General features: G+C 39.0%; 1 protein-coding gene across 2 annotated transcripts in view; it reads right to left on the minus strand.

The window, feature by feature from the left end:
- Nucleotides 1-2,443: 2,443 nt before the first annotated feature.
- Nucleotides 2,444-21,336, minus strand: part of UGT8 (UDP glycosyltransferase 8) — an 82,674-nt gene continuing 63,781 nt past the window's right edge. For both annotated transcript variants that reach the window (XM_075929804.2, XM_075929805.2), the window contains exons 3-6: nt 17,704-17,846; nt 14,667-14,743; nt 8,084-8,303; nt 2,444-3,221 (exon numbers count right to left, since the gene is read on the minus strand). In XM_075929804.2, the coding sequence (XP_075785919.2) occupies nt 2,858-3,221; nt 8,084-8,303; nt 14,667-14,743; nt 17,704-17,846 (804 nt within the window). In that variant the 3' untranslated portion in view covers nt 2,444-2,857. The remainder of the gene's footprint in view (nt 3,222-8,083; nt 8,304-14,666; nt 14,744-17,703; nt 17,847-21,336) is intronic.

Genomic DNA, 21,336 nt, shown 5'->3' on the forward strand with positions numbered 1-21,336 from the left:
TGTGACGGGTCTGCTGGGACCCACACTGTGACCGGCGAGGAGGGGCGGGGGGTCATCAGGCAACGGCACGGTGAGGGGCGAACCCTCCGCTGTTTTGCATGGAGGCGGGGGAAGCCCCGGGCAGCCGCTGGTGACAGGCCAGCTGGGGCTGCAATCGGCAGCAGCAGACTTGCGGAAGTGACTGATCAGAGCAGCTGGGATGCTGTCGGGTTGGTCCCGCAGCGCCACTCAGGTGAGGGGTGGCGCTGCGGGACCAACCCGGCCGCACCCCAGCTACTCTGCCCCGCCGCTTCCCCAAGTCCACCGCTGCCGCTTGCAGCCCCTTGCAGCCCCAGCTGGCCTGTAGCAGGCGGCTGCGCGGGGCTTCCCCCGCCTCCCTGCAAAATGGTGGAGGGTTCGCCCCTCGCCGCGCCGTTCCCCACCCACCCCGCCCCCCAGCCAGATGCAGTGCAGTCCAGCAGACCCATCCCAGGGGTATAAACCCCTTCCCTTTCCCGGCCCAATAGCGTGCGTGGGGCTCACAGGAGCTCCAATTGTTTGGCTGGCTGGAGCACTTTCGGGTTCCAGTTGGTGCCAGACTATCAGCAGTGCCAGACCACTGGATGCCGGACATTTGGAGTTTTACTGTATTTACAAATAAAATTTGCTACACAATGAAAGCTGAGCCCCACTGAATTTCCAGGGAAATAAAAAAATGCAGTAGTTTAATAAAAAACACAAAGTTAAAATCTTTGTCAGTGATGGGCTTTTCACTGTGAGGAAACAGAAGAATGATCACAAAATGCATTTATGTTTGGTGTTTCACATAAATACCATCCCCTTGAGTGTACATAGTGACCAGTACATATGTATTTTAACATACATATATACATTTATATATAAATACATATTGTGTGAGATAGTGCATATACTCAAAACTTGATAAATAAGAATCACTTAAATAAAAATATACTTCCAACAACAGTATTTCTCTATTAAATCCATGTTTATTGCATAAGTTTTATCACAGTGGAGATTAAATTATGCTTAATCATCTGGTCAGTGCTTTTGTACCTTCACTATACCAAAAACAGTAAAAGCAACTCATTCATACACTCAAAATCCTGTTACTGTCCCACCAATCATCGCCTCAATGTGTTCCTTTTCTTGCAATGTACTGATAAGATTGTAAAAAGAGATATCTAATCGGCTTATTTATAACCCATTTTCTTCAAGTATTCAGAGAGCAGTACAAATATCTGTACCATATATTAGAAATAGGTTTGTAATGTTATTTATTGCTATAGAAGAGAGGCTCCTGATGGTATAATAATGAAATATGATGTCACTGTGTATGAAGACAATCTCAGCATTCGGTAATTTTCATAACTCCTCTAGTGTTAGTGAACCAGATAAATGGGCTTCTTTCCTTCCTCTGTCATTAATGGGATTTCAAACTATAAATAAATAAAACATACACTCACAACATGTGTAGTGCAAATTCCAAGTAAACAGAATGACAGGGAAATAAACGCATAGTTGCCAACTTTGGTTTGCAAGACAGCTCTGATTTTATGCCCAGTGTCCTGAATCCCCATTCTCCATTCAAAGGCAGAAAAGATGTATGTCAGCTACAATGATTGGCAAACTGTTGAGGAATAGGACCATAGTGGGAGCAGCAGAGACAATCTCTATGAACTGTTTGGTTTAGTAGGTTAAATGTCATGCTTGGCATCAAACCTCTAAACATACATTGGTTACCAACCCAGAGAATAGTTCCCATCCCATGCTCAGAGACTTTAGTGTTGGCAACTACGTTTAAACAGGGACTGTGTAGTACAGATCAATATAAGGTAATATTTTTTTCCAGATACAACTGTTAAAAGAGAACATCTACAACACTGTGATTTTAAAAAAAACTTAATATAATAATAATAATAATTAGTAGGAAAGACATTCAACTTTTTGGTTAAACAAACCCCAAAGAGTGGTTTTATTCTACATTGCTCAAGGGCCAAACCTTCTGCACTATGCTCAGTGCCATTTTTTTTCTGAGTTTCATTTATTTTTCTTAATTATGAATCCTACCCACACTGCCATTTTATTCGTTTAATTAAAACTCCCCCACATTTCTTCTAGTGGAATAACTTATTTATGTAGGGAAAGGCAAATAAACCCCCAGAAAACAAAATAAAATTAAAACATACATAAATATAAAATTTACAACTTAGCTTAGATTAATCAAAATCCTTTTCTTTAAAGTAATGGCAAAGAACAGAAAAGTTACGTAGTCTATTGGGGGAAAACTGTAAATACTTTTTCCATTTTTCTTCAATGTTCAGTTTTGAGAAAGTTCTCTTATGGCTGCGTTCTCAATCTGCAACTTAATTGCTGTGTGTCAAACACTGGGAAAGGTGACTTTATTGAAACATCATTCTTAGACAACATGTCAAACCTTTAACAAATATAACACAGAGCTAGCTCTAAAGTTATTTAAATAAAAATAAGAAAATAAAAAGTAAAAGGAAGCCTTTCCTTATTTGGGACACACATATTCATGTTTAAAAACTGGGAAATCATAAATAAGGACATTGAATTACTTGAGCGAATTAAGGCTTCTAAAAATTTCAGTGCCAAAATAACCTCTCTGCATCAGTATTAAGAATAAAATACACTTTACATTTTAGGTTGTGTTTTTTGTTTTGTTTTTAAAGATGTTTCTTAGTTCTATAGAATCTCATCATATAAGATTACATATTGTAGGGGAGTGTTAGAACTGTTTACTGACGTTTTACTTTAAGTAGTTGTTAGACTAAGTTACAGCGATAAAATTCAATTATTGATGTGATTTATTACTACTGCACATGGGGTAATTGGCTCATTTCACCTTTTTTTCATGTTTAATGTGACCATTTCTTCTGTATTTGCCATTTGGTATCCCGTTGTGGTAATGTCCATTAATGGTGCTATGTTCGTCACTTGACCAAAGATGTTTGCTTTGTTTACGGATAAACTTTGTTATCCTGGCAAAAATATAGTAGAATAAGGCAGGACCAAGTAGTACAACAAAGGCAATATCCAGTAAGAAATACTGATGAAAAGAGATAGAGTAAACAGCAGCACGTAGATGCTGTGCTCCGTTGTGTCGGAGGATGTAATTAATCCAATACACTGTCCGATTAACAGGATGGCCGGGTTGGTCTTTGTGAATTTCAGACAGCTTTTGGGCCCGTTGCCTGTAGCTGTGGGAATGAAACAAATAATGCAAAAAATTAAGATTATCTTACTCTCAAATGACAATTTTCCATGTGAAGAGAGAAATGTACTTGAAATTCTTAATACTAAGTGGAGTAGAGTAAAAAGAGAATGACAAAGAACAGTGGTTGGCAGGTGTTTGAGATGCACCATAAGACAAGTGAGTCCTCTTCAATGCAACAGTAAAAATAAATACGGAGAGTAGTGGTACCTACATCGATCTCTATACATAGGTTAAAATGGAGTAAAATTAACTTCATGCAGAGGGCCAGCAGAAGGGTTTAAATGGGATTTCACTGATGCATTACTCTTCTGTTGGCCTTCTACATGCAGTGAATTTCATTAACATTGAAAATTAAACCTAACTTATTAGAGACCTCTCGAGGTCCTCAGGAGGCAGTCTTATAACAAAATAATAGATTACTAGAACTGGAAGGGATCTCTGAAGATCATTAAGAACAGGCCCCTGAACTCACGGCAGGACCCAGTACCATCTAAACCATCCCTGATAGATGTCTATCTAACCTACTCTTAAATATCTCCAGTGATGAAGATTCCACAACCTCCCTAGGCAATTTATTCCAGTGTTTAACCACCCTGACCGTTAGGAAGTTTTTCCTAATGTCCAACCGAAACTTCCCTGACTGCAATTTAAGCCCCTTGCTTCTTGTCCTGCCATCAGAAGCCAAGGGAAACAATTTTTCTCCTCCTTCTTGTAACATCCTTTTAGATACTTGAAAACCATTATCATGTCCCTTCACCATCTTCTCTTTTCTAAACTAAACAGTCTCAGTTCTTTCAGTCTTCCCTCATAGCTCAGGTTTTTTAGACCTTTAATCATTTTTGTTGCTATTCTCTGAATCTTCACCAATTTCTCCACATTTTTTTTTGAAATATGGTGCTCAGAACTAGACCCAATACTCCAACTGAGGCCTAATTAATGCAGAGTAGAGCGGAAGAATTACTTCTCGTGTCTTGCTCACAATACTCCTGTTAATGCATTCCAGAATCATGTTTGCTTTTTTTGCAACAGTGTCACACTGTTGACTCATATTTAGCTTGTGGTCCTTATGAACCCTCAACCCTTTCTGCAGTATTTCTTCCTAGACTGCCGCTTCCCATTCTGCCACTGTGAAACTGACTGTTCCTTCCTAAGTGAAGTACTCTGCATTTGTCCTTATTAAACGTCATTGTATTTACCTCAGACCATTTCTCTAGTTTGTCCAGGTCATTTTGTATTATGACCCTATCCTCCAAAACACTTGCAATCCCTCCCAGTTTAGTAACATCTCTAAACTTAATAATCGTACTCTCTATACTATCATCTAAATCATTGATGGAGGTATTGAACAGAACTGGTCTGAAAACAGATCCCCGCAGAACCCCACTTGTTATGCCCTTCCAGCATGACTGTGATCCATTAATAACTACTCTCTGAAAATGGCTATCCAGACAGTAATGCACCCACCTTATAGTAGCCCCATGTTGGTTGTATTTGCCTACTTTATTGATAAGAAGGTCATGTGAGACCATATGAAATGCTTTATTAAAGTCTAGGTATACCAATTCTACTGCTTCTCCCTTATCCACAAGACTTGTTATCCTATCCAAGAAAGCTTTCAGATTGTTTTGGCATGGTTTGTTCTTTACAAATCCATGCTGGCTGTTTCCTAACATCTTATTATCTTTCAGATGTTTGAAGATGAATTCCTTAATTATTTGCTCCATTATCTTCCCTGGCACAGAAGTTAAACTGACTGGTCTGTAATTTCCTGGGTTGTTCTCATTTCCGTTTTTTACAGATGGGCACTATATTTGCCATTTTCCAGCCTTCTGGAATCTCTCCCAACTTCCATGACTTCTCAAAGATGATAGCTAAAGATGATAGCTCAGAAAGCTCCTGTATCCGCTCCTAAAATACTCTCCAGGCTCTGGTGACTTGAAGACATCCAACTTTTCTAAGTAATTTATAACTTGTTCTTTTTAAATGTTAACTTCTAAACCTACACCATTTCCACTAGCATTCGCTATGTTAGGCATATTGTCACCATCAATCTTTTTGGTGAAAACCAAAACAAAGAAATCATTAAGCACCTCTGCCATTTCCAAGTTTCTTATTATTGTTTGTCCCTCTTCACTGAGCAATGGGCCTACTCTGTCCTTGGTCTCCCCTCTTGCTTCTAATATATTTGTAGAATGTTTTCTTCTTACCTCTTCTAGCTAGATTGAGCCCAGTTTGGGCCTTTGTCTTTCTAAACTTGCCCCTGCATACTTGTGTTACTTGCTTATATTCCTCCTTTGTAATTTAACCTAGTTTCCACCTTTTATAGATTCCTTTTTGATTTTTAGATCATGTAAGATCTCCTGGTTAAGCCAAGGTGGTCTCTTGCCATACTCTCTATCTTTCCTACAGGGTGGAATAATTTGCTTTTGGTCCCTTAATAATGTCCCTTTCAAAAATAGCCAACTGTCTTCAGTTGTTTTTCCGGACACAGACTGTCCAACATGTTCATTTATACTCCTGTCCAATGAAATATGGAAAATAATGTTAGCAGTTATTAGAGAAAGTCAGAATAAAGTGATATGCCATGTCACTAATATAGTCTGCCTAGTTTTTACACTGTTTTAACCTAGATTTTTCAGGTGGAGGATGCATTTATTAATTGATTTTTATGACCAGAATACCCTGCTCATGGGGACTCTTTCTCAAGGGCAAACAGATTACTAAAGAGAAATTCCTCTCCTCACATCAGATAATTGTACAGTGGAAGGCTGGCGTAACAAGTGTTCTCGAGATTTTCTTTGCAACTTTCTACTTGGATATTTTTTCCTTCATTAAAATCCTAGGCCTTCTATTGCATTTACTCAGCATTATCCTGCCCAAAGACAATAAAAATATGACCTACAACTTCTAACCCTATCAACTTGATAGGCTGTGTCCCCATTGTACTCCAAAGCTCCTACAGTATAATGCATTAGAGAAATAGTTTGAACATTGACCTCTTTTAGATAAAGTCTGTGTGATAAAAATGATAATCTATATTTGGAATAAGGTTCTGACACATGAACATTCTTCCTCTTGTGGAACATGGGGTATTTAGCAGTATGCTAATCACTGGGTATAGCAGTTGGTTTTCTCACATTAGCTACAGTGTGAACTTGGGTACACTCCCTGAGAATGTGAGCTATCACCAGTGGCAATAGTCTTGATGACAGCATGAATCTGTCACTATAACAAGACTAAGTGTAATCTCTCATGAAATCATCTGCAATATGCCTATGTGTTTGTCTATTTGTTCAAGAACTCCTCCTAAATAATAAGAACTATGACCACCATGTTCGGTACACAGCTTCTTCTGAATATAACTTAAAGCAAGGTAAGGGTTTGGTTGTGTCAGGAAAATGGGATGTGCCTGGAATGGGATTGCTTCTCAGAAAACCTTAGAGAAAAGAGACAGAATCACCAAACAGGTGAAAGGGGCTGGCTGCCGCTCCAGGATTGTCCTAGTCCCTAGCCTTCCCCCCCCCCCAACCCCCACTCCGAGCCCTTTAGGAATGAAGCTCCCTCTTCAATTGGTGGTAGTTCCCCTTTGTCAGGAAGTGAGGGGAAAGGGCACAGTTTGCTGCATCCTCACTCTGGCTGGGGAGCACAGGGGGCAAATGAACTTGGACTTGCCCCAGCAAGGGGACATACATCCCTCCCTTGACTGTGCCCACTGGAGTTATAGTGGCAATGGAGACGAGCTTCTCACATGGCACTAAGATGCTGCAGTGGCAGAGGGCTGGGATCGTCCTCTCTTACCAGGGCAGCCTGCACACAGAACCCCTCGTGTGCAGCCCCACTCCAGAGCAACAATTTAAATATAACATGTAAATTTTGATTTTATTTAAAAAAAACCAAATTAATTAAGCTAAGGACTTGAGAAATGCCAGATGAGTCTTCTACTAAGCTATAAAGTTTGTTTTATTTTTAAATGAAGGTGTTGGAGTTTTTTTTTTTTAACATAATACTGTATTTGTACATTCATCTTGCATGATAAAGAGACTGCACTGCAGTACTTGCAATGGGGAATTGAAAACTATTTTTTCTTTTTGGATCTTTTTTATAGAGCAAATATTTGTAATAAAAATGAATATAAAATGAGCAAGGTACATTGCATAGTGTTGTACCACAAATCAATATATTTGAAAATCTAGAAAATATCCGCAAATATTGAAATAAATGGTATTCTATTATAATTTAACACCACAATTAATTGCATAATTAATCACAAATAATTTTTAATCATGTGATTAATCATGATTCATTTTTTTAAATCATTTTACATCCCTAATAATATATTATTTGATTTCTCCAATTTCCTTTCTGAAAGCCCAGAGACGGTGTAACTTTTTCTATCCTGCTGTAGGTTTGGTTGAACCCCAGATATAAATGTCTCTAAAATCTGGAAAAGAATAACTCTACTTTCCTCTTTGTTTGGGAAGCCATCAGAACCCTCTGACAGATTCTACAATAATGATAAATCATTGTAGGTGTGAACTGATGATAATCCCATTCCCCTGCCTGGCAGAGATTCTGAATCTGGTGTCTTAGCTCAAACAATATAAAAGGTCAATCAAGGTTAATTCCTTCTGTGCACAAGACACAGAGTAGTCTTTGGCTGCCCCAACAATGCTATTCATGCCACTCTGATTGTTTACAGTATACCACTATGATGGTATTGGACAATCAGGCAGCAGTTGTGTACAGGAATCTCCATTTGTATAAATATTTGTGTAGACAAATCTTAATTTACATGAAGATTTAACCCATAATGACAATTTGGGGGGGGAAACAACATTTCCTTACCTGGGATCATTAATGACTTTCACCAGTGCTTCATAAAGTTCATCTGCAGTAATTGTTTTCCAGTTTAATAATATTCCCATGCCTTTGGCCTGCACTCGGGTCATAGTATCATAATGGTCTCCAAAGAGAGGAATTCCCACCACAGGTACTCCATGGTACATGGTTTCAAAAATACTGTTCAAACCACCATGGCTAAGGAAGGCTTTAATGTTAGCATGACCTACAGAGATGAGTGAAGTAAAAGAAAATGCTTTACAAACATGGATTATATGTACGATAAAATTACTAAAATTAGGGATAAAAAGCTCAACTGCCCCATTCAGCAACTTCTGCTAAACAAGTATTATTTGAATATTTTACTGTTTTAAGCTCTTTCTTAGTTCATGGGTGAATATGTTAAACAAAACCCAGGTCTCCGTTGGATGCCTCTCTCTGTCAAGTTAATATATTACTATTATCAATATCCTTTGTTTTCAAGCCTCTGTTTTTGTCCAAACCAATTTTAAAGATTCCTTTTTCAAAGATTTTGTGATGCACAGTATAAAATAGTTCACTAAATCTGAGTATCAAGTTTCTAAGTCTTCAGGAAAGTACACACAATTGCCTGAAGTTATGTAAATACCTTCTTCAATTTAGGCCACAGAAATTTTGCAATCCATATTTTCTCATTCCTTACAGTTCAATATGCAAAATGGAGTATATTCAGCAAAATGAAAACCTTATTTTACACACACGGTTTAAAAAATTAATATAAATTGTAAGTTGATACTGAGAGATTCCGACTAGTTCTATTCTAGGGGTGTGTCTAGACTGCATCCCTCTGTTGCCAGAGGGATGTAAATTAGACATACCAAATTTTCTAATGAAGCAGGGATTTAAATATCCCGCGCTTCATTATAATAAAAATGGCCACCGCTTACCAGCAAAAAGCAGCTGTCTAGACGGGGATTGGTTGACAAGGAAAGGCTTTTCCGACCGATCCTGTATACCTCGTTGCACGAGGCATAAGGGATCAGTGGGAAAAGGCTTTCCTTATCGACCAATTCCTGTCTAGACTGCCGCTTTTTGCCGGCAAAGTGCCACGTCAGCAAAAAGCAGCAGCCATTTTTATTCTAGTGAAGAGCAGGATATTTAAATCCCCACTTCATTAGCAATTTTGGTATGTCTAATTTACATCCCTCTGGAGAAAGAGGGTATGTCTACACTACCCTCCTAGTTCGAACTAGGAGGGTACTGTAGGCATACCGCACTTGCAAATGAAGCCCGGAATTTGAATTTCCCGGGCTTCATTTGCATAAGCGGGGCGCCATCATTTTTAAATCCCCGCTGGTTCGAACCCCATGCAGTGCGGCTACACGGGGCACGAACTAAGTAGTTCGAAATAGGCTTCCTAGTTCGAACTACCGTTACTCCTCATTTCCTCAGATTTCTGTTTAGAATGGAGAGTAGTACAGAGGGGTTCCAGGTTACTGGAAAAGATGAAGGAATGACCGCACCACAATCAAAGTGGGGGTAGGGTTTGTCTGGGTTTGGTGAAGGACTATGACTCTGCTTTATGGCCGGAAGAAGGTTGGAAAGAGGTCAAAGACGTCTGCAAAGAGGTGGACAGTAGTCAGCTTTGTGGCACTGAATCACCCGCCCAGGAATGTGAGGTCCAAAAAGTGCAAGCCCTGGTTGAGGGGAAGCCTCTTTGTCCTATGCAACAAGTGTGACAATATGGCAGTGGTACAGGTTAGCAATCGCCTAAACTTCCAGATCACACAGGGTTATGAAGTTGGTTAGGGGCATTTGTTTTACAATATTTAACCTTCAACATCTGTTTTTCTTCTAAGTATGGAATGCATAATGGAATAGCAGTCACCTGGTCTCATTTCCATTTTGACAGATTTCATGAGCTCGCACTAGGGCCTAGCAGGAAATCCGAGGAGCTGCCGCTGACTCCCTGGAACCTTGGAATAGGATGTGGTTAGTGGAATGGAGAGGTTTGGCTCCAGGAACACAAATTAGTTATTTTGTTTTCTCTTAATGAGTTCTGTCTGCTCAAGAATACAGAGTGCAAGTCACCAATACAGCTCACTGTGAAGGTAGATGGTTGTGATCCCTGGTCAAAGACAATGAAGTGGCTGACGTCCCTTAATGATCTTGAAAGAGACAATGAGTTCTTTTCCCCGAAAGAACCCTTCAGCAAACTGGGTCACTAAGCAAGAGGCCATTGGGAGATGTTTGGGAAGAAGCCAACAAAATTGCTGGTGCCTCCTTGTGGCAGCATCCAGTGCAAGTACTCCATAGGAAGGCATCCAGGGATCAGATAAATGGCCTGGTAAAGGTGCTGGATAAAGGAACAAAATGAGTGAGGGGTATTAGGAACTCCCATGTTTGGTATAGAAGGGAGCCAACTCCCCACTCTCATAGCCCACCTAAGCCCTCCTATAAAGGTGGTGGATAGTAAGGTTCAAGCCATGAGTTGGCTGGGGAACTTAGATTGAAATGAAGTGAGGCTGATGGAAGCCCCAGATAACTATTTGAATAAACATGGATTTACATGTACTGTACACTTAATCTGCCATGTAGTCCGAGACATCTATATAATAACACTGAGGTCTGATTAAAATCCATATCAAGTGTCTCCTGTCCTTTTTTATATCCAGACAATGTTAAGATTGAACTGGAGCATCCTATTTAGCCTGGTGTTTATTTTTGACTAAATACAACATCAATTTAATAAGGGGCAGAAGCTGACGGCATATTTTAATGGTAGTAATCAACAACAGTCAGTTAAAAGTAAACTTAGCATTATAAATGAACCAAGCAAAGAACACTCATCCCCAAGAATTCATTAAAATAATAGGAGCCTTTAGTTACAGTATAATTATCTTTCTTTGGGGTAAAATGGTCTGATTGTAAAAGTAACAATACATCATAGCATGTGCGAGAGCGCGCGTGCACACACACACACACTTATTTACTTTTTAATAAATTACTTTGTACAATGACTCAGACTGCCATTGATTTGCAAACAACTTGTAAGTAACCTAGAAACAACCATGAGCTTTGATTGGGTTCTAAGCTCAACAGTGTTTTCATACACTTTGACCCAAAAGGGGAAAAGCTCCTGGGAATATATAAGTATTAAATATTCTTTAAAAAACCTTATTATGTCTGAAATATAGTTATTTGACTTCCTATTTCTCAGGTGCTAACTCAGCTCTGGCTTAATATGCTGATAAATAAGTGGATAAAAATTGTTAGCAATTTGTAATTCACATTCTAAACCTGATAATTTTTCTGTAGGAACAAGCAACACAAATACAAATATTTTGCTACTTATGCACATTTCTCGGGTTTGAGTGAATTGTGTGCATCTGTGAGTTTCTGGAATTTCACTGTAAACATGAACAAAAGCTACATATTTGAAGTGTTTGCTAATAAAGCAAATATCGTATAGTATTCAACTTACTAATAGTTACAGGAAAGCAGGGCTGCTGATGGGAGGAGGGACCAGAGATTTTAAAAGTGTCGCCGCCACTACCATTGTAGCAGCAACGGCTGGAGCCCTGGATTCTTTAAATAGATGCCCAAGTCCCACATGGCACGATCCGGGCAACACTGACGGCTGGCAGGGGGAGGCATAATATGGTCTGGATGACACATAGGTCTGGCTGCCCCTTACCTCGCCCCTTACACCTGAGCCTCTTTCCATAAATTGCCGAGGGCCTGGAAAAGTCTGTGTCCGCCCTGCAGGTCAACAGTGTTCCAAGGTAGCATGATTCTAGCAAATTTCTACATAAGCGACTTTCTCCTTGTACATTGTAAAAGCAATGCAAGCATGAGATAATATTTTTTAAAGTTTCTTTCTTACCAGAACCAACCACTAGGGAAGAAAATAGAGATGAGAAAGGAGAGGAAAGGATAGCGATCTCATAGACTCAGCAACTCTGACCAAGACTGAAGTAGACTCCCCTGGGGCTCTTCTTTCATCCCAGGAATTTGTGTCTTCATTATTTTACATGTATATGGAGCAGACAGATCACAAATTTCTCCTCACACAGATGTGGCCTGATCTACAATCCATTAAAGTCCGTAAAAAAAACCCTCCTATGCACTTCAAATGCTTTTGTCCAGGCTTATGTTCTGTTGGACTGATAAAGGGATTTCTACTGAACTGAAAGAAATAAAACATGTAACATGTTATAAGCTCTTTGGAGCCAAGAACATGTTTTTGGTTTTGTGCCTATAGAGCCCAATACAGGGGAGCCAGATCTCTAGTCACTACCATACTACAAATAATAAATGCATAAATAAATAAAATAATAATGTATTGTTTTACATTATATCTGACAGAGGGAAGAAAGTAAACAACCACTGCAGATACACCTGACTTAGGCTTTGCCTACACCGGTGAGTTACAGCATGGTAAATCAGCTCCCAGCTCCGTAACTCCTGAGGTAAGGCACTTAGTGCACACTAACTCCATTGCTGCTGCATTCTAGCTAAACCACCTCAATGAGAAGTGTAGAGCTTTCTGTGCAACGGCTACAGTACTGAAGTGCCAGTGTGGACACATCATTTGCTGCATTGTAACTGGCCTCCAGAAATGTCCCATAATCCCTCCAGTGACCATTCTGCTCATTATTTGAAGTTTACTGCCTCACTGCAGGAATGCGCATATCCCTTTTCAAAGCTTCATTTTGGACAGCTTGCATGCTATGCTGATCTGCTCTGGGATGCAGCAAACCATTCATGTGGAATGCTCATGCCGTTCATCAGAGAGGTAGGTGTTTGTGTTTGAGTGAGAAAAAGTGACAAGAGTTTGTTGTACAAAGAGCCAAGGAGGTGTGGGATGGCAGGCAATGTCAGGGTTCTCCTCTCTCCCTGCTTCAGGAGGGTTGTTTCCTGCCGCTGACCAAATTTACAAGACCGCATGCTGACGTCCCCCAAAACACAGTATGTCCCCCCCCCCCACACACATGGACATACACACACAACATTCCCTCTCCTCCCACATTTCAGCTGAAGAGCTGCCATCAGTGTAATAGGATGACCATGGAGCAATCATGATGCTTGCTGCCTGCACTATGTGGCATTGCAAACTGCCAAATCCTTCCCAAAGCACCCTGCAGCCAGGTGCACAGTGGGATAGTTACCACAATGCACTGTTGTCTGTGGTATAAGAAGACATGCTAATGTGGATGCACTCCACCGTGACAAGGAGCACAGTGTGGACACACAGCAGTGATTTTCCTGCAGCACTCTGTGAGCAACGCTGTAATTGCTGTTGTATACATCTGTCAGTGTACACATACCCTTAGTATATCCCTTGTACTTGTTCAATCAAAAACCAATGTGTTCAACTATTATGAAAACCAAATGATGATAATAATCACTGTACTTAGCCCTTTATATACTCAAAGAATTGTACACACATTAACTAATCAATTACCTCTGTACTGATGGGGAAACTAAGGAAAAATAGCAGAACACGCCTGTTGTAATAGTCTGAAAAAGTTTTCCTTCAGATTTTAACCACTGAAATCAATTAGGTATTAGTTTGTAGTAAATTATTAGCATAAGATGTCATCCAGAGAAACAGCATACAGTAATTCCTCATTTAACACGTGCCCGCTTAACATGTTTTCACGACAGCATGTTGGTTTTTTTTAGGGAACATTTTTTTAATTACACGATCGTCCCCAGAATAACACGATTTCCCCAGCCGGCCCGTTGCTGGTGGCTGTGTGGGGCTTCCCCTGCCTCCCTGTAAAACAGCGGAGGGTTCGCCGCTCACCACGCCATTCCCCGCTGACTCCCTCTCGCCGGACGCCTTGCCTCCTCTCCTCTGCCTCCACTTGCAGGCCCTCCCTCATCGGACGCAGTGCGGGTCCCGGCAGACCCGTGACAGAGCCATACTCCCAAGCCATACTCCCAAACCAATCCCCCTCCCCTCTCCTCCTCTTCCCCAGAGCCAAACACCTCCCCTCCCTGCTGTAACCCAGTCCCCTTTCTCCCCCAACCTTATGTCCCGGTCCCAACAGACACCACCGCTTGAAACGCAACCCCCACCTTTTCCACTATTTTCAATGGGAAAATTGACCCTGCATAACACGTTTTCACTTAACATGATCATTTTCTGAAACATATATATAGTGTTAAATGAGGAATTACTGTACTTAAATTTTCAAATTTTAACAATTAGGGATTTTTTTTAAATTCTTCCAGCCAAAAAACAAGCATGTAAAACAATGACAAAAATCCCGTAACATTGGGAATCACCATGGACAATTTACAGCTAGAATGGACATTTTTATAAACAACTGAAAATGGCAATCTGTTTGTTATTCCCCTTCAGTTATATTCTCAATACATGACATACTGCACTTTTACAGGGAGGCAGGATTATTAATTTACTTTGCATTCAGAACATAAAAAATGGTTGGTTTAATTATCTTAAATTCATTCTGAATGCTACATTCTTGCAGCACTATTTCTCATAGAGAAGTTTTGCTTTAAATTCACAAATGTTACGTCACTGTCAACTCCACAAACCTTGATAAAAAAACAGGCTTTCACAACATTGTACACTCACCAAGAAGGTCATTTTGTGGTAACCATTCTCTGAGTTTTGTGTTGTTACCTAAATTCTTTGGCTGGCTTCCTGAAAACCTAAAATGCACAGAATACAGTCATCTTTCAAAATAAATTCTCAAAAGCTCTGAAATTGAGATGTAAAACACACAATCAAACCAAATTATCTCTCGATGTTAAAAACAGTCACATGGGGAAAGGGTCTATTTATGTTCCAGTACATGAAACTGGAGTTGTATTAGCAGGTCCGACAGTTCAGATGCTACAAAATAATTGATAAACTACAAAGTAATTTCAGTTATTTAGTTTTCCTGCACTGTGGCTGCCAGATGAGCATATTGTCTGATTTGTACAATGGCACTATAGTTTTTATTTACTAGCCAAATAATCCCTATGTGTGAGATAATATATGTCTGAAACATTACCATTTATATCAATATTGGCTCAGTTAAACAACTACAACAAATCTTGCACAAAGTGTGTCATGTATGGTGTGAATGGGAAAGTTATAATTTGTTAAATATGATTATCCTGTTTAAATCCATGTATCATCTCTGTGTCTGAAGTTATGAATATTAGCTATAGCTCTATATCCAAAATGTGTTTGTTCATGGGAGAACACCCACCAAGAAAAATCTACATTGAATGCCAGTCCATAGAAAGCTTTCTGGTTTCAAAGGCAATTGACTCTCACAAGGGGCACAGAAGAAGCTCGCTCAACTCTCCTGAAAATCAGTTCCCTTACTCGAGTGCCTAAAACTCCTGTTTTCAAAAATACTAGTTATTCCACCTCAACAGGGAAGAATACAATCTTAGGATGTTAAATATCAGTTAATTGAATAGTCACTTAACCTCATGAATTCTTATCGGTTAGTCGACTATTCTATAGTCCCTGGGCAGCCCCTATCCGGGGGGAGGGGTCTGAGCTCCAGGATCCGGCATAAGCCAGAACTGAGCCAGGCTGCCTGCCCACCAGGCTCCTAATACACTTTGGCTGTGTCTAGACTGGCCAGTTTTTCCGGAAAATCAGCCGCTTTTCTGGAAAAACTTGCCAGCTGTCTATACTGGCCGCTTGAATTTCTGCAAAAGCACTGACTTCCTACTGTAAGAAATCAGTGCTTCTTGTGGAAATACCATTCCGCTCCCGTTCAGGAAAAAGACCCTTTTGTGCAAAGCTTTTGTGCAAAAGGGCCAGTGTAGACAGCTCAGATTTGTTTTCTGCAAAAAAGCCCCGATCGCGAAAATGGTGATCGGGTTTTTTTTTTGCGGAAAAGCGCGTCTAGATTGCCACGGATGCTTTTCCGCAAAAAAGTGCTTTTGCGGAAAAGCGTCCGTGCCAATCTAGACACACTGTTCCGAAAATGCTTTTAATGGAAAACTTTTCCGTTAAAAGCATTTCCGGAAAATCATGCAAATCTAGACGAAGCCTTTAAGTGCAGAGCCACAGCAGGGGTAGGTCCAGGACCCAGTGCAAGCTAGGACTGAACTGGGCTGCTGGCCAGCCTGCTAAAAAATTTACTGACAAGGGGTGGGCCGGAAATGCATGTAGTCTATAACATCAACCTAGAAGCTTTTGCTTATCAGTTAACCGATTAATCAACTATACTATTACATCCCTAATATAATCATCATGGTGACAACGCTAATATAATCTAGTAGTCAAGATGGGAAGTGAAGACCATGACAAACAAGAAAACAGTAAATAATCATTTCTTTGTCACCATCCCACAAAAGAAAAAAAATTACTGGACACATGCCCTTGTAATATTGCACCAAAAGTCATTTAGCAGAGAACAGCTTGTAAATAGAGCTGGTCAGAAAAATATTTTTCCCTGCAAAAATGTGGATGAAAAATAGTAGCAAAATCATGTGTAGATCTTTTCAACTGAAGATTTCATTTTTTAAAAAAAATTAAAACTAAAAGAATTTCATCTTCTAGTGAAAACTAAATATTTGCCATGGAAGGCAGGCTCCTTACACACACACACACACACACACACACACACACACACACACACACACACACACACACACACACACACACACACACACACACACACACGTGAGTTTTGTTGTAAAGCCAGTTTTCTGTTGAAAAACAGTTCTGACAGAAAGTTTTCTATCCTCTCTACTTGCAAAGCTTGTGGAAGGATAATGGTAATACCCAGTAAATAGATTTTAAAATTTTCCAGTTTGAGGTCCCAGTCCTTTCTCCAGCAGAGGAAACCTTGTCCTTTATGGAAAGACAACATTCCTATTTGCAAACACTTAAATCAACCATATTCACGCTAATCTATACAGCTGTAAAACCATAATTGAGTAATTATATCCAGACCACCAAAAATTACCCCCCGTTCATTTCCTGTCATAAATTATTGCACAGTGTTAAGCTGTCATAGTTTACTCCAGGACCCAGTACATTTCTTTGCCAGGATAGGATTCCAATTGGTAAAGCATTTAATCTATCTTATTTTTCTCTGAATGGTACTATATAAATGTTAGTCGTTTTTATTACAGACTCATCTGACTCTTGAAAATATCCAGCAAAAGCTTGTATTTGGTTTTAAATATTTTAATAGATAAAAACTGTATCCAGCATTAATGTATCTAAAATAAAATTCCCAGGAAAGAGCAACTAAACCAAAAGCAACAGTTTGTTATTATGATGTCATTCCCATTTTCTAATATGTCTTTAAATAGCAACAATGTTTAAAAGACCCACATGTAATTAATATCATCACAAAGTACCTCATATTTCTTTCTGGCTTACATTTCAGTGCTTGAATATAACCTGAATTGCACTCGGCTAGAAGACTATATGGACAATGTTGTAAATCCAGCATCTGTGAAAAAGTGCAGGGAAGGAGTCTAAAAAAGGGCAACAAATTACCTTTCATGAAATAATTAAGTCCCTCCTGCTATCCAGGTTATGTACATTGTGTGTCCCAAATTGAGTGTGCCTCCAACCGGGACAGCCCAAACATGAAGTGGGAAACTTTCAAATTTATGTCAAACATATGTTATTCTGTAGTTCTTACCTCCAGATAACCCTCTGAGGAAGCCTTGCCAGGGCATGTGATAATTTATTTGCTATATCTTCTGACAAATATTTCACTCCAGCTCCAAATGAGACAAGGACAAAGCCATTTTCATTAGCACCATCCACCCATGTTTGAAGGTCCTGTTGAAACAAAAAATAGCATTGCGCATTGTAAAATAAGCATTAAAATAAAATTATCACTGCATGCTGGAAATTTGTCAGTCAGTCACTACACAGCTTAGCAGTGCTTCATGAGGCATCTGAATTTTAGAAATCAAGTGGTATAATAACCTAGGGATTCAAACTATATAACTTATATTTTGAAAGTTATTCATATTACAGTTATCCTAGTTTGGGTTTAACTAAGCCTTCATATCAACAGCCAATATCACAGGTCAAGAGATTCTTTCTTAATTTATAACAGTAACAAATACTGTTTACATATGGAAGCATATTTGCATCTGATCTCAGATAGGTACACATAGCTGCATATTTTGAAAAATCAGTTCATGTGCCTGCAAATGCACAAGAACAAGACAAAGTACAAATAAAGCCCACAAAACTCCAGAATTCTAAGTTTGATTTTAATCAAAAAAAGAAGGGAAGGAACTTTAAAATAGAAGATTTGTGCAATGACACTTTACTAGGATGCTAAAAGTACCAAAGAGTAGCACTTTAGGGATTTGAAGAAACACAATGCCTTTTTATGAATTGGCAATAACAGTACCAAACAAAAAATATTCTCTTCACAAATTATTTTTTTGGTAATTACTAGGAATATCCAGATCTTATACTTAAGAGACTTCTTTAGCTTTGAACTCTACTAACTCCTCTTTAGTTTATTTAGATAGCTGTGCACAGTATTCCAAAGACATAAAATAACAATATTATGAAATAAAACTGCCCAAAGCAAACTAACAAAACCTTCTACACAAGTTAAAAACTAGGGCTGAAATCTTGACACCATAAAAAGCAAAGGCAAAACCCACACTCATTTCATTTAAATGAGAGTTACACTATGAGGGCTATATTACAATATACAAATATATCAAAGGCAAGTTTCTTCAGTTCTGTCACTAAAGTACCAATAGGATACAAAATATATGATATTCAAACAGTCAATTTTATTACACTAATGTTTTACTACTGTCTCTGTAATGCCTTTAAATGTTCTCAACAGCAAATTGCTTGCAATGGCATTTCTGCAGAACTCCTTCTACAAAACTATATACTCTAACACGCAATGTAACAGTGGAAGAGGTGAGAGTGCACATAACTTTTAGCACTTAGGAATTCAATTGGGTTTTAATTCATCCTAAATGCAGTGTAAAATAAAAATTGTGACTCAGCATGCATTATATGAGGGTATATGTTATCAGAGGTTAAGCCAGATTCTGCCCCACAGAATTTCAGGGCACAAGATTTCCAATAATGGAAAGTCTGTCCATGTTTCACCTTTCCATCAGGCCACACAAATAATCTTCCCACCACCAAAAGCAGGTGAGCCTGATAGGGAAGAGGGCATGATCCAGTTGCCTGAGGGAATGATTCTATACCTCCATTAATGAACCTCAGCCCCACAGGAATCACAAACCCATGTTACATTTGCCCTCCCCTAAACACAGCAATAGCTCATAAATAAACCAGTGAGGTAATCTATGTCCACTAGGCATTGGACATTTTACTGGGGGACAGTCACTTGCCTACAGGAAAAGACATTTTTATTTTGAAAACACAGCGCAATATTCTCAGTAATTGGAGAATCCAGCCTCCACTAGTTGTATCAAAAATTCAATTTGCTGATAAATAGAGAGAATTAAAAAGTGAGTGAAAGTGAATGGTCAATACAAGACATGCTAATTTGTATTTTCTTATGACAAGTTAATTTTCACTTTCCAGAAGCACTGCAAGTAGAATCCCATTTGTAATCTACTATGTGAGGAGGCAAAAGTGACAATCCCGCACAATCAGCAGAATTTTATGGTACTGATGGGAACTTTCAACAGTTTTATTTGCAAAGCAAAGAGGCATCAAATCTTTTATGAAACACAATATTTCAATGGCTAGTAATTGTATCGGATGTTACATGACATGTTAACTGCTATTTTTCAAATATAATGTATAAGCATGGGACAGAAAATACTACTGATATTAAAGAAGAGCTCTCAATAGAATGTTTTCCAAACAACTTACAATGGGTATCAGAATTACTCCATAACACATCAGTCACTTGTTGGAAATGATTTAGAAATAAGGAACACAGCAACTGAATTAATGTACTGAGAAATCATGGCTCTACTGAATTCAGTGTGAGGTTTGCAATGGGCTTCAATAGGATCAGGATTACACTCTTCATTTTTAACACAATAAGCAATGCTTGTTACCAGCTTCAGTTAATTAAACAGAAAAAGTAATTTTAAAATACAGCCGGTGCGTGAAGCCACAGAAACGGTCAGATTTTTTGATGAAATTTTGTGCAAAAAGTCTTCCAGAGTTCAGTACAGGACACAGTCCCCCTGAGAGGAACACAAAATTGACATTAAGTCAATTGTCCTAGTCTTGTTATAATCAGCAGGAAACCGATAACAAGATCAAGTTGGTGTTTATATAAACAAAAGGAAGGAAGCACAGAAAGATTCCTTATTGATCATGATTTTGATCCAGGGCATGAAATAAGTAATTGAACTGTGCAGTATTAGTTTTCACTGGAATTCCACAGTAAGAGTCTTTTTCTTCCATTATAAGTCATTTTCCTCTTTACTATAACAAATAAATTACAAAAAAAAGATACAGCAAAATTCGAACCCCTCAGCAGATAAATCTTCCCAGGAATACTGTGATAGCAAAGTCCTGCAGAGTCATCTCCGTATGTCAGAAAAAGATTTGCCTGCTAAACAGAAATCCAAAACAAACACGACAACAATGCCACCAGGGATGGTAGGAAAAGGGAGGTAAGACCAGGAGAACCAGTGTGCTAAAAAGACTTGCCTTTTGCTTTTTGAAACACAACTCAAATCGTACTAAAACTCTACTAGCGTCAGTCAATGTTATAAACAGACGTGACTGCCTTACTGATATTGTAGTCTTCAGAATGCTATTTCATTTTTAAGAACCATGATTCATTTCTATTTTCATAGACACAGATACAACAGCCACACAGCAGTAAGAAATGGGCATGAGAACTGAGACTACAGAAAATCAAGTGGGAGCTGTTTACACCATGCACCCTGTTCTGACAACAGCAACCCAAACAGTAGAGAGACATTTTAGGACAAAAGGACATACAACTAGCATCCAATACAATGCAACATATGCAGGGTGACCAGCGCATTCCCTCCTCCTTCACAATGCAAAGCCAATTTCCATTTTGTGAAGAACGCCTCTGAGTCACATCTTTTTTTCCCCTTATCTTCCTAATTCTTTCTTGTTTTGGAGTTGGCATTCCATCTGTGACGGTTACTGTACCCTTTAGCGTCCTTGTGAGTCTAAAACTTTCAATTTCTATACTTTCATCTTTTTTAGTACTTTCCTCATTTTTTTTTGAAATCCACCCTTTCATTGCCAAGCTAAATTTTGGTACAATTCTTCTCTTGAAAATATTAAAGTTAATTAAATGTTGATGGCTCAAGCT

Source organism: Pelodiscus sinensis, chromosome 4 (genome assembly GCF_052426305.1).
Source record: "Pelodiscus sinensis isolate ZL-2025 chromosome 4, ASM5242630v1, whole genome shotgun sequence".
In the NCBI taxonomy this organism is placed as follows: Eukaryota; Metazoa; Chordata; order Testudines; family Trionychidae; genus Pelodiscus; species Pelodiscus sinensis.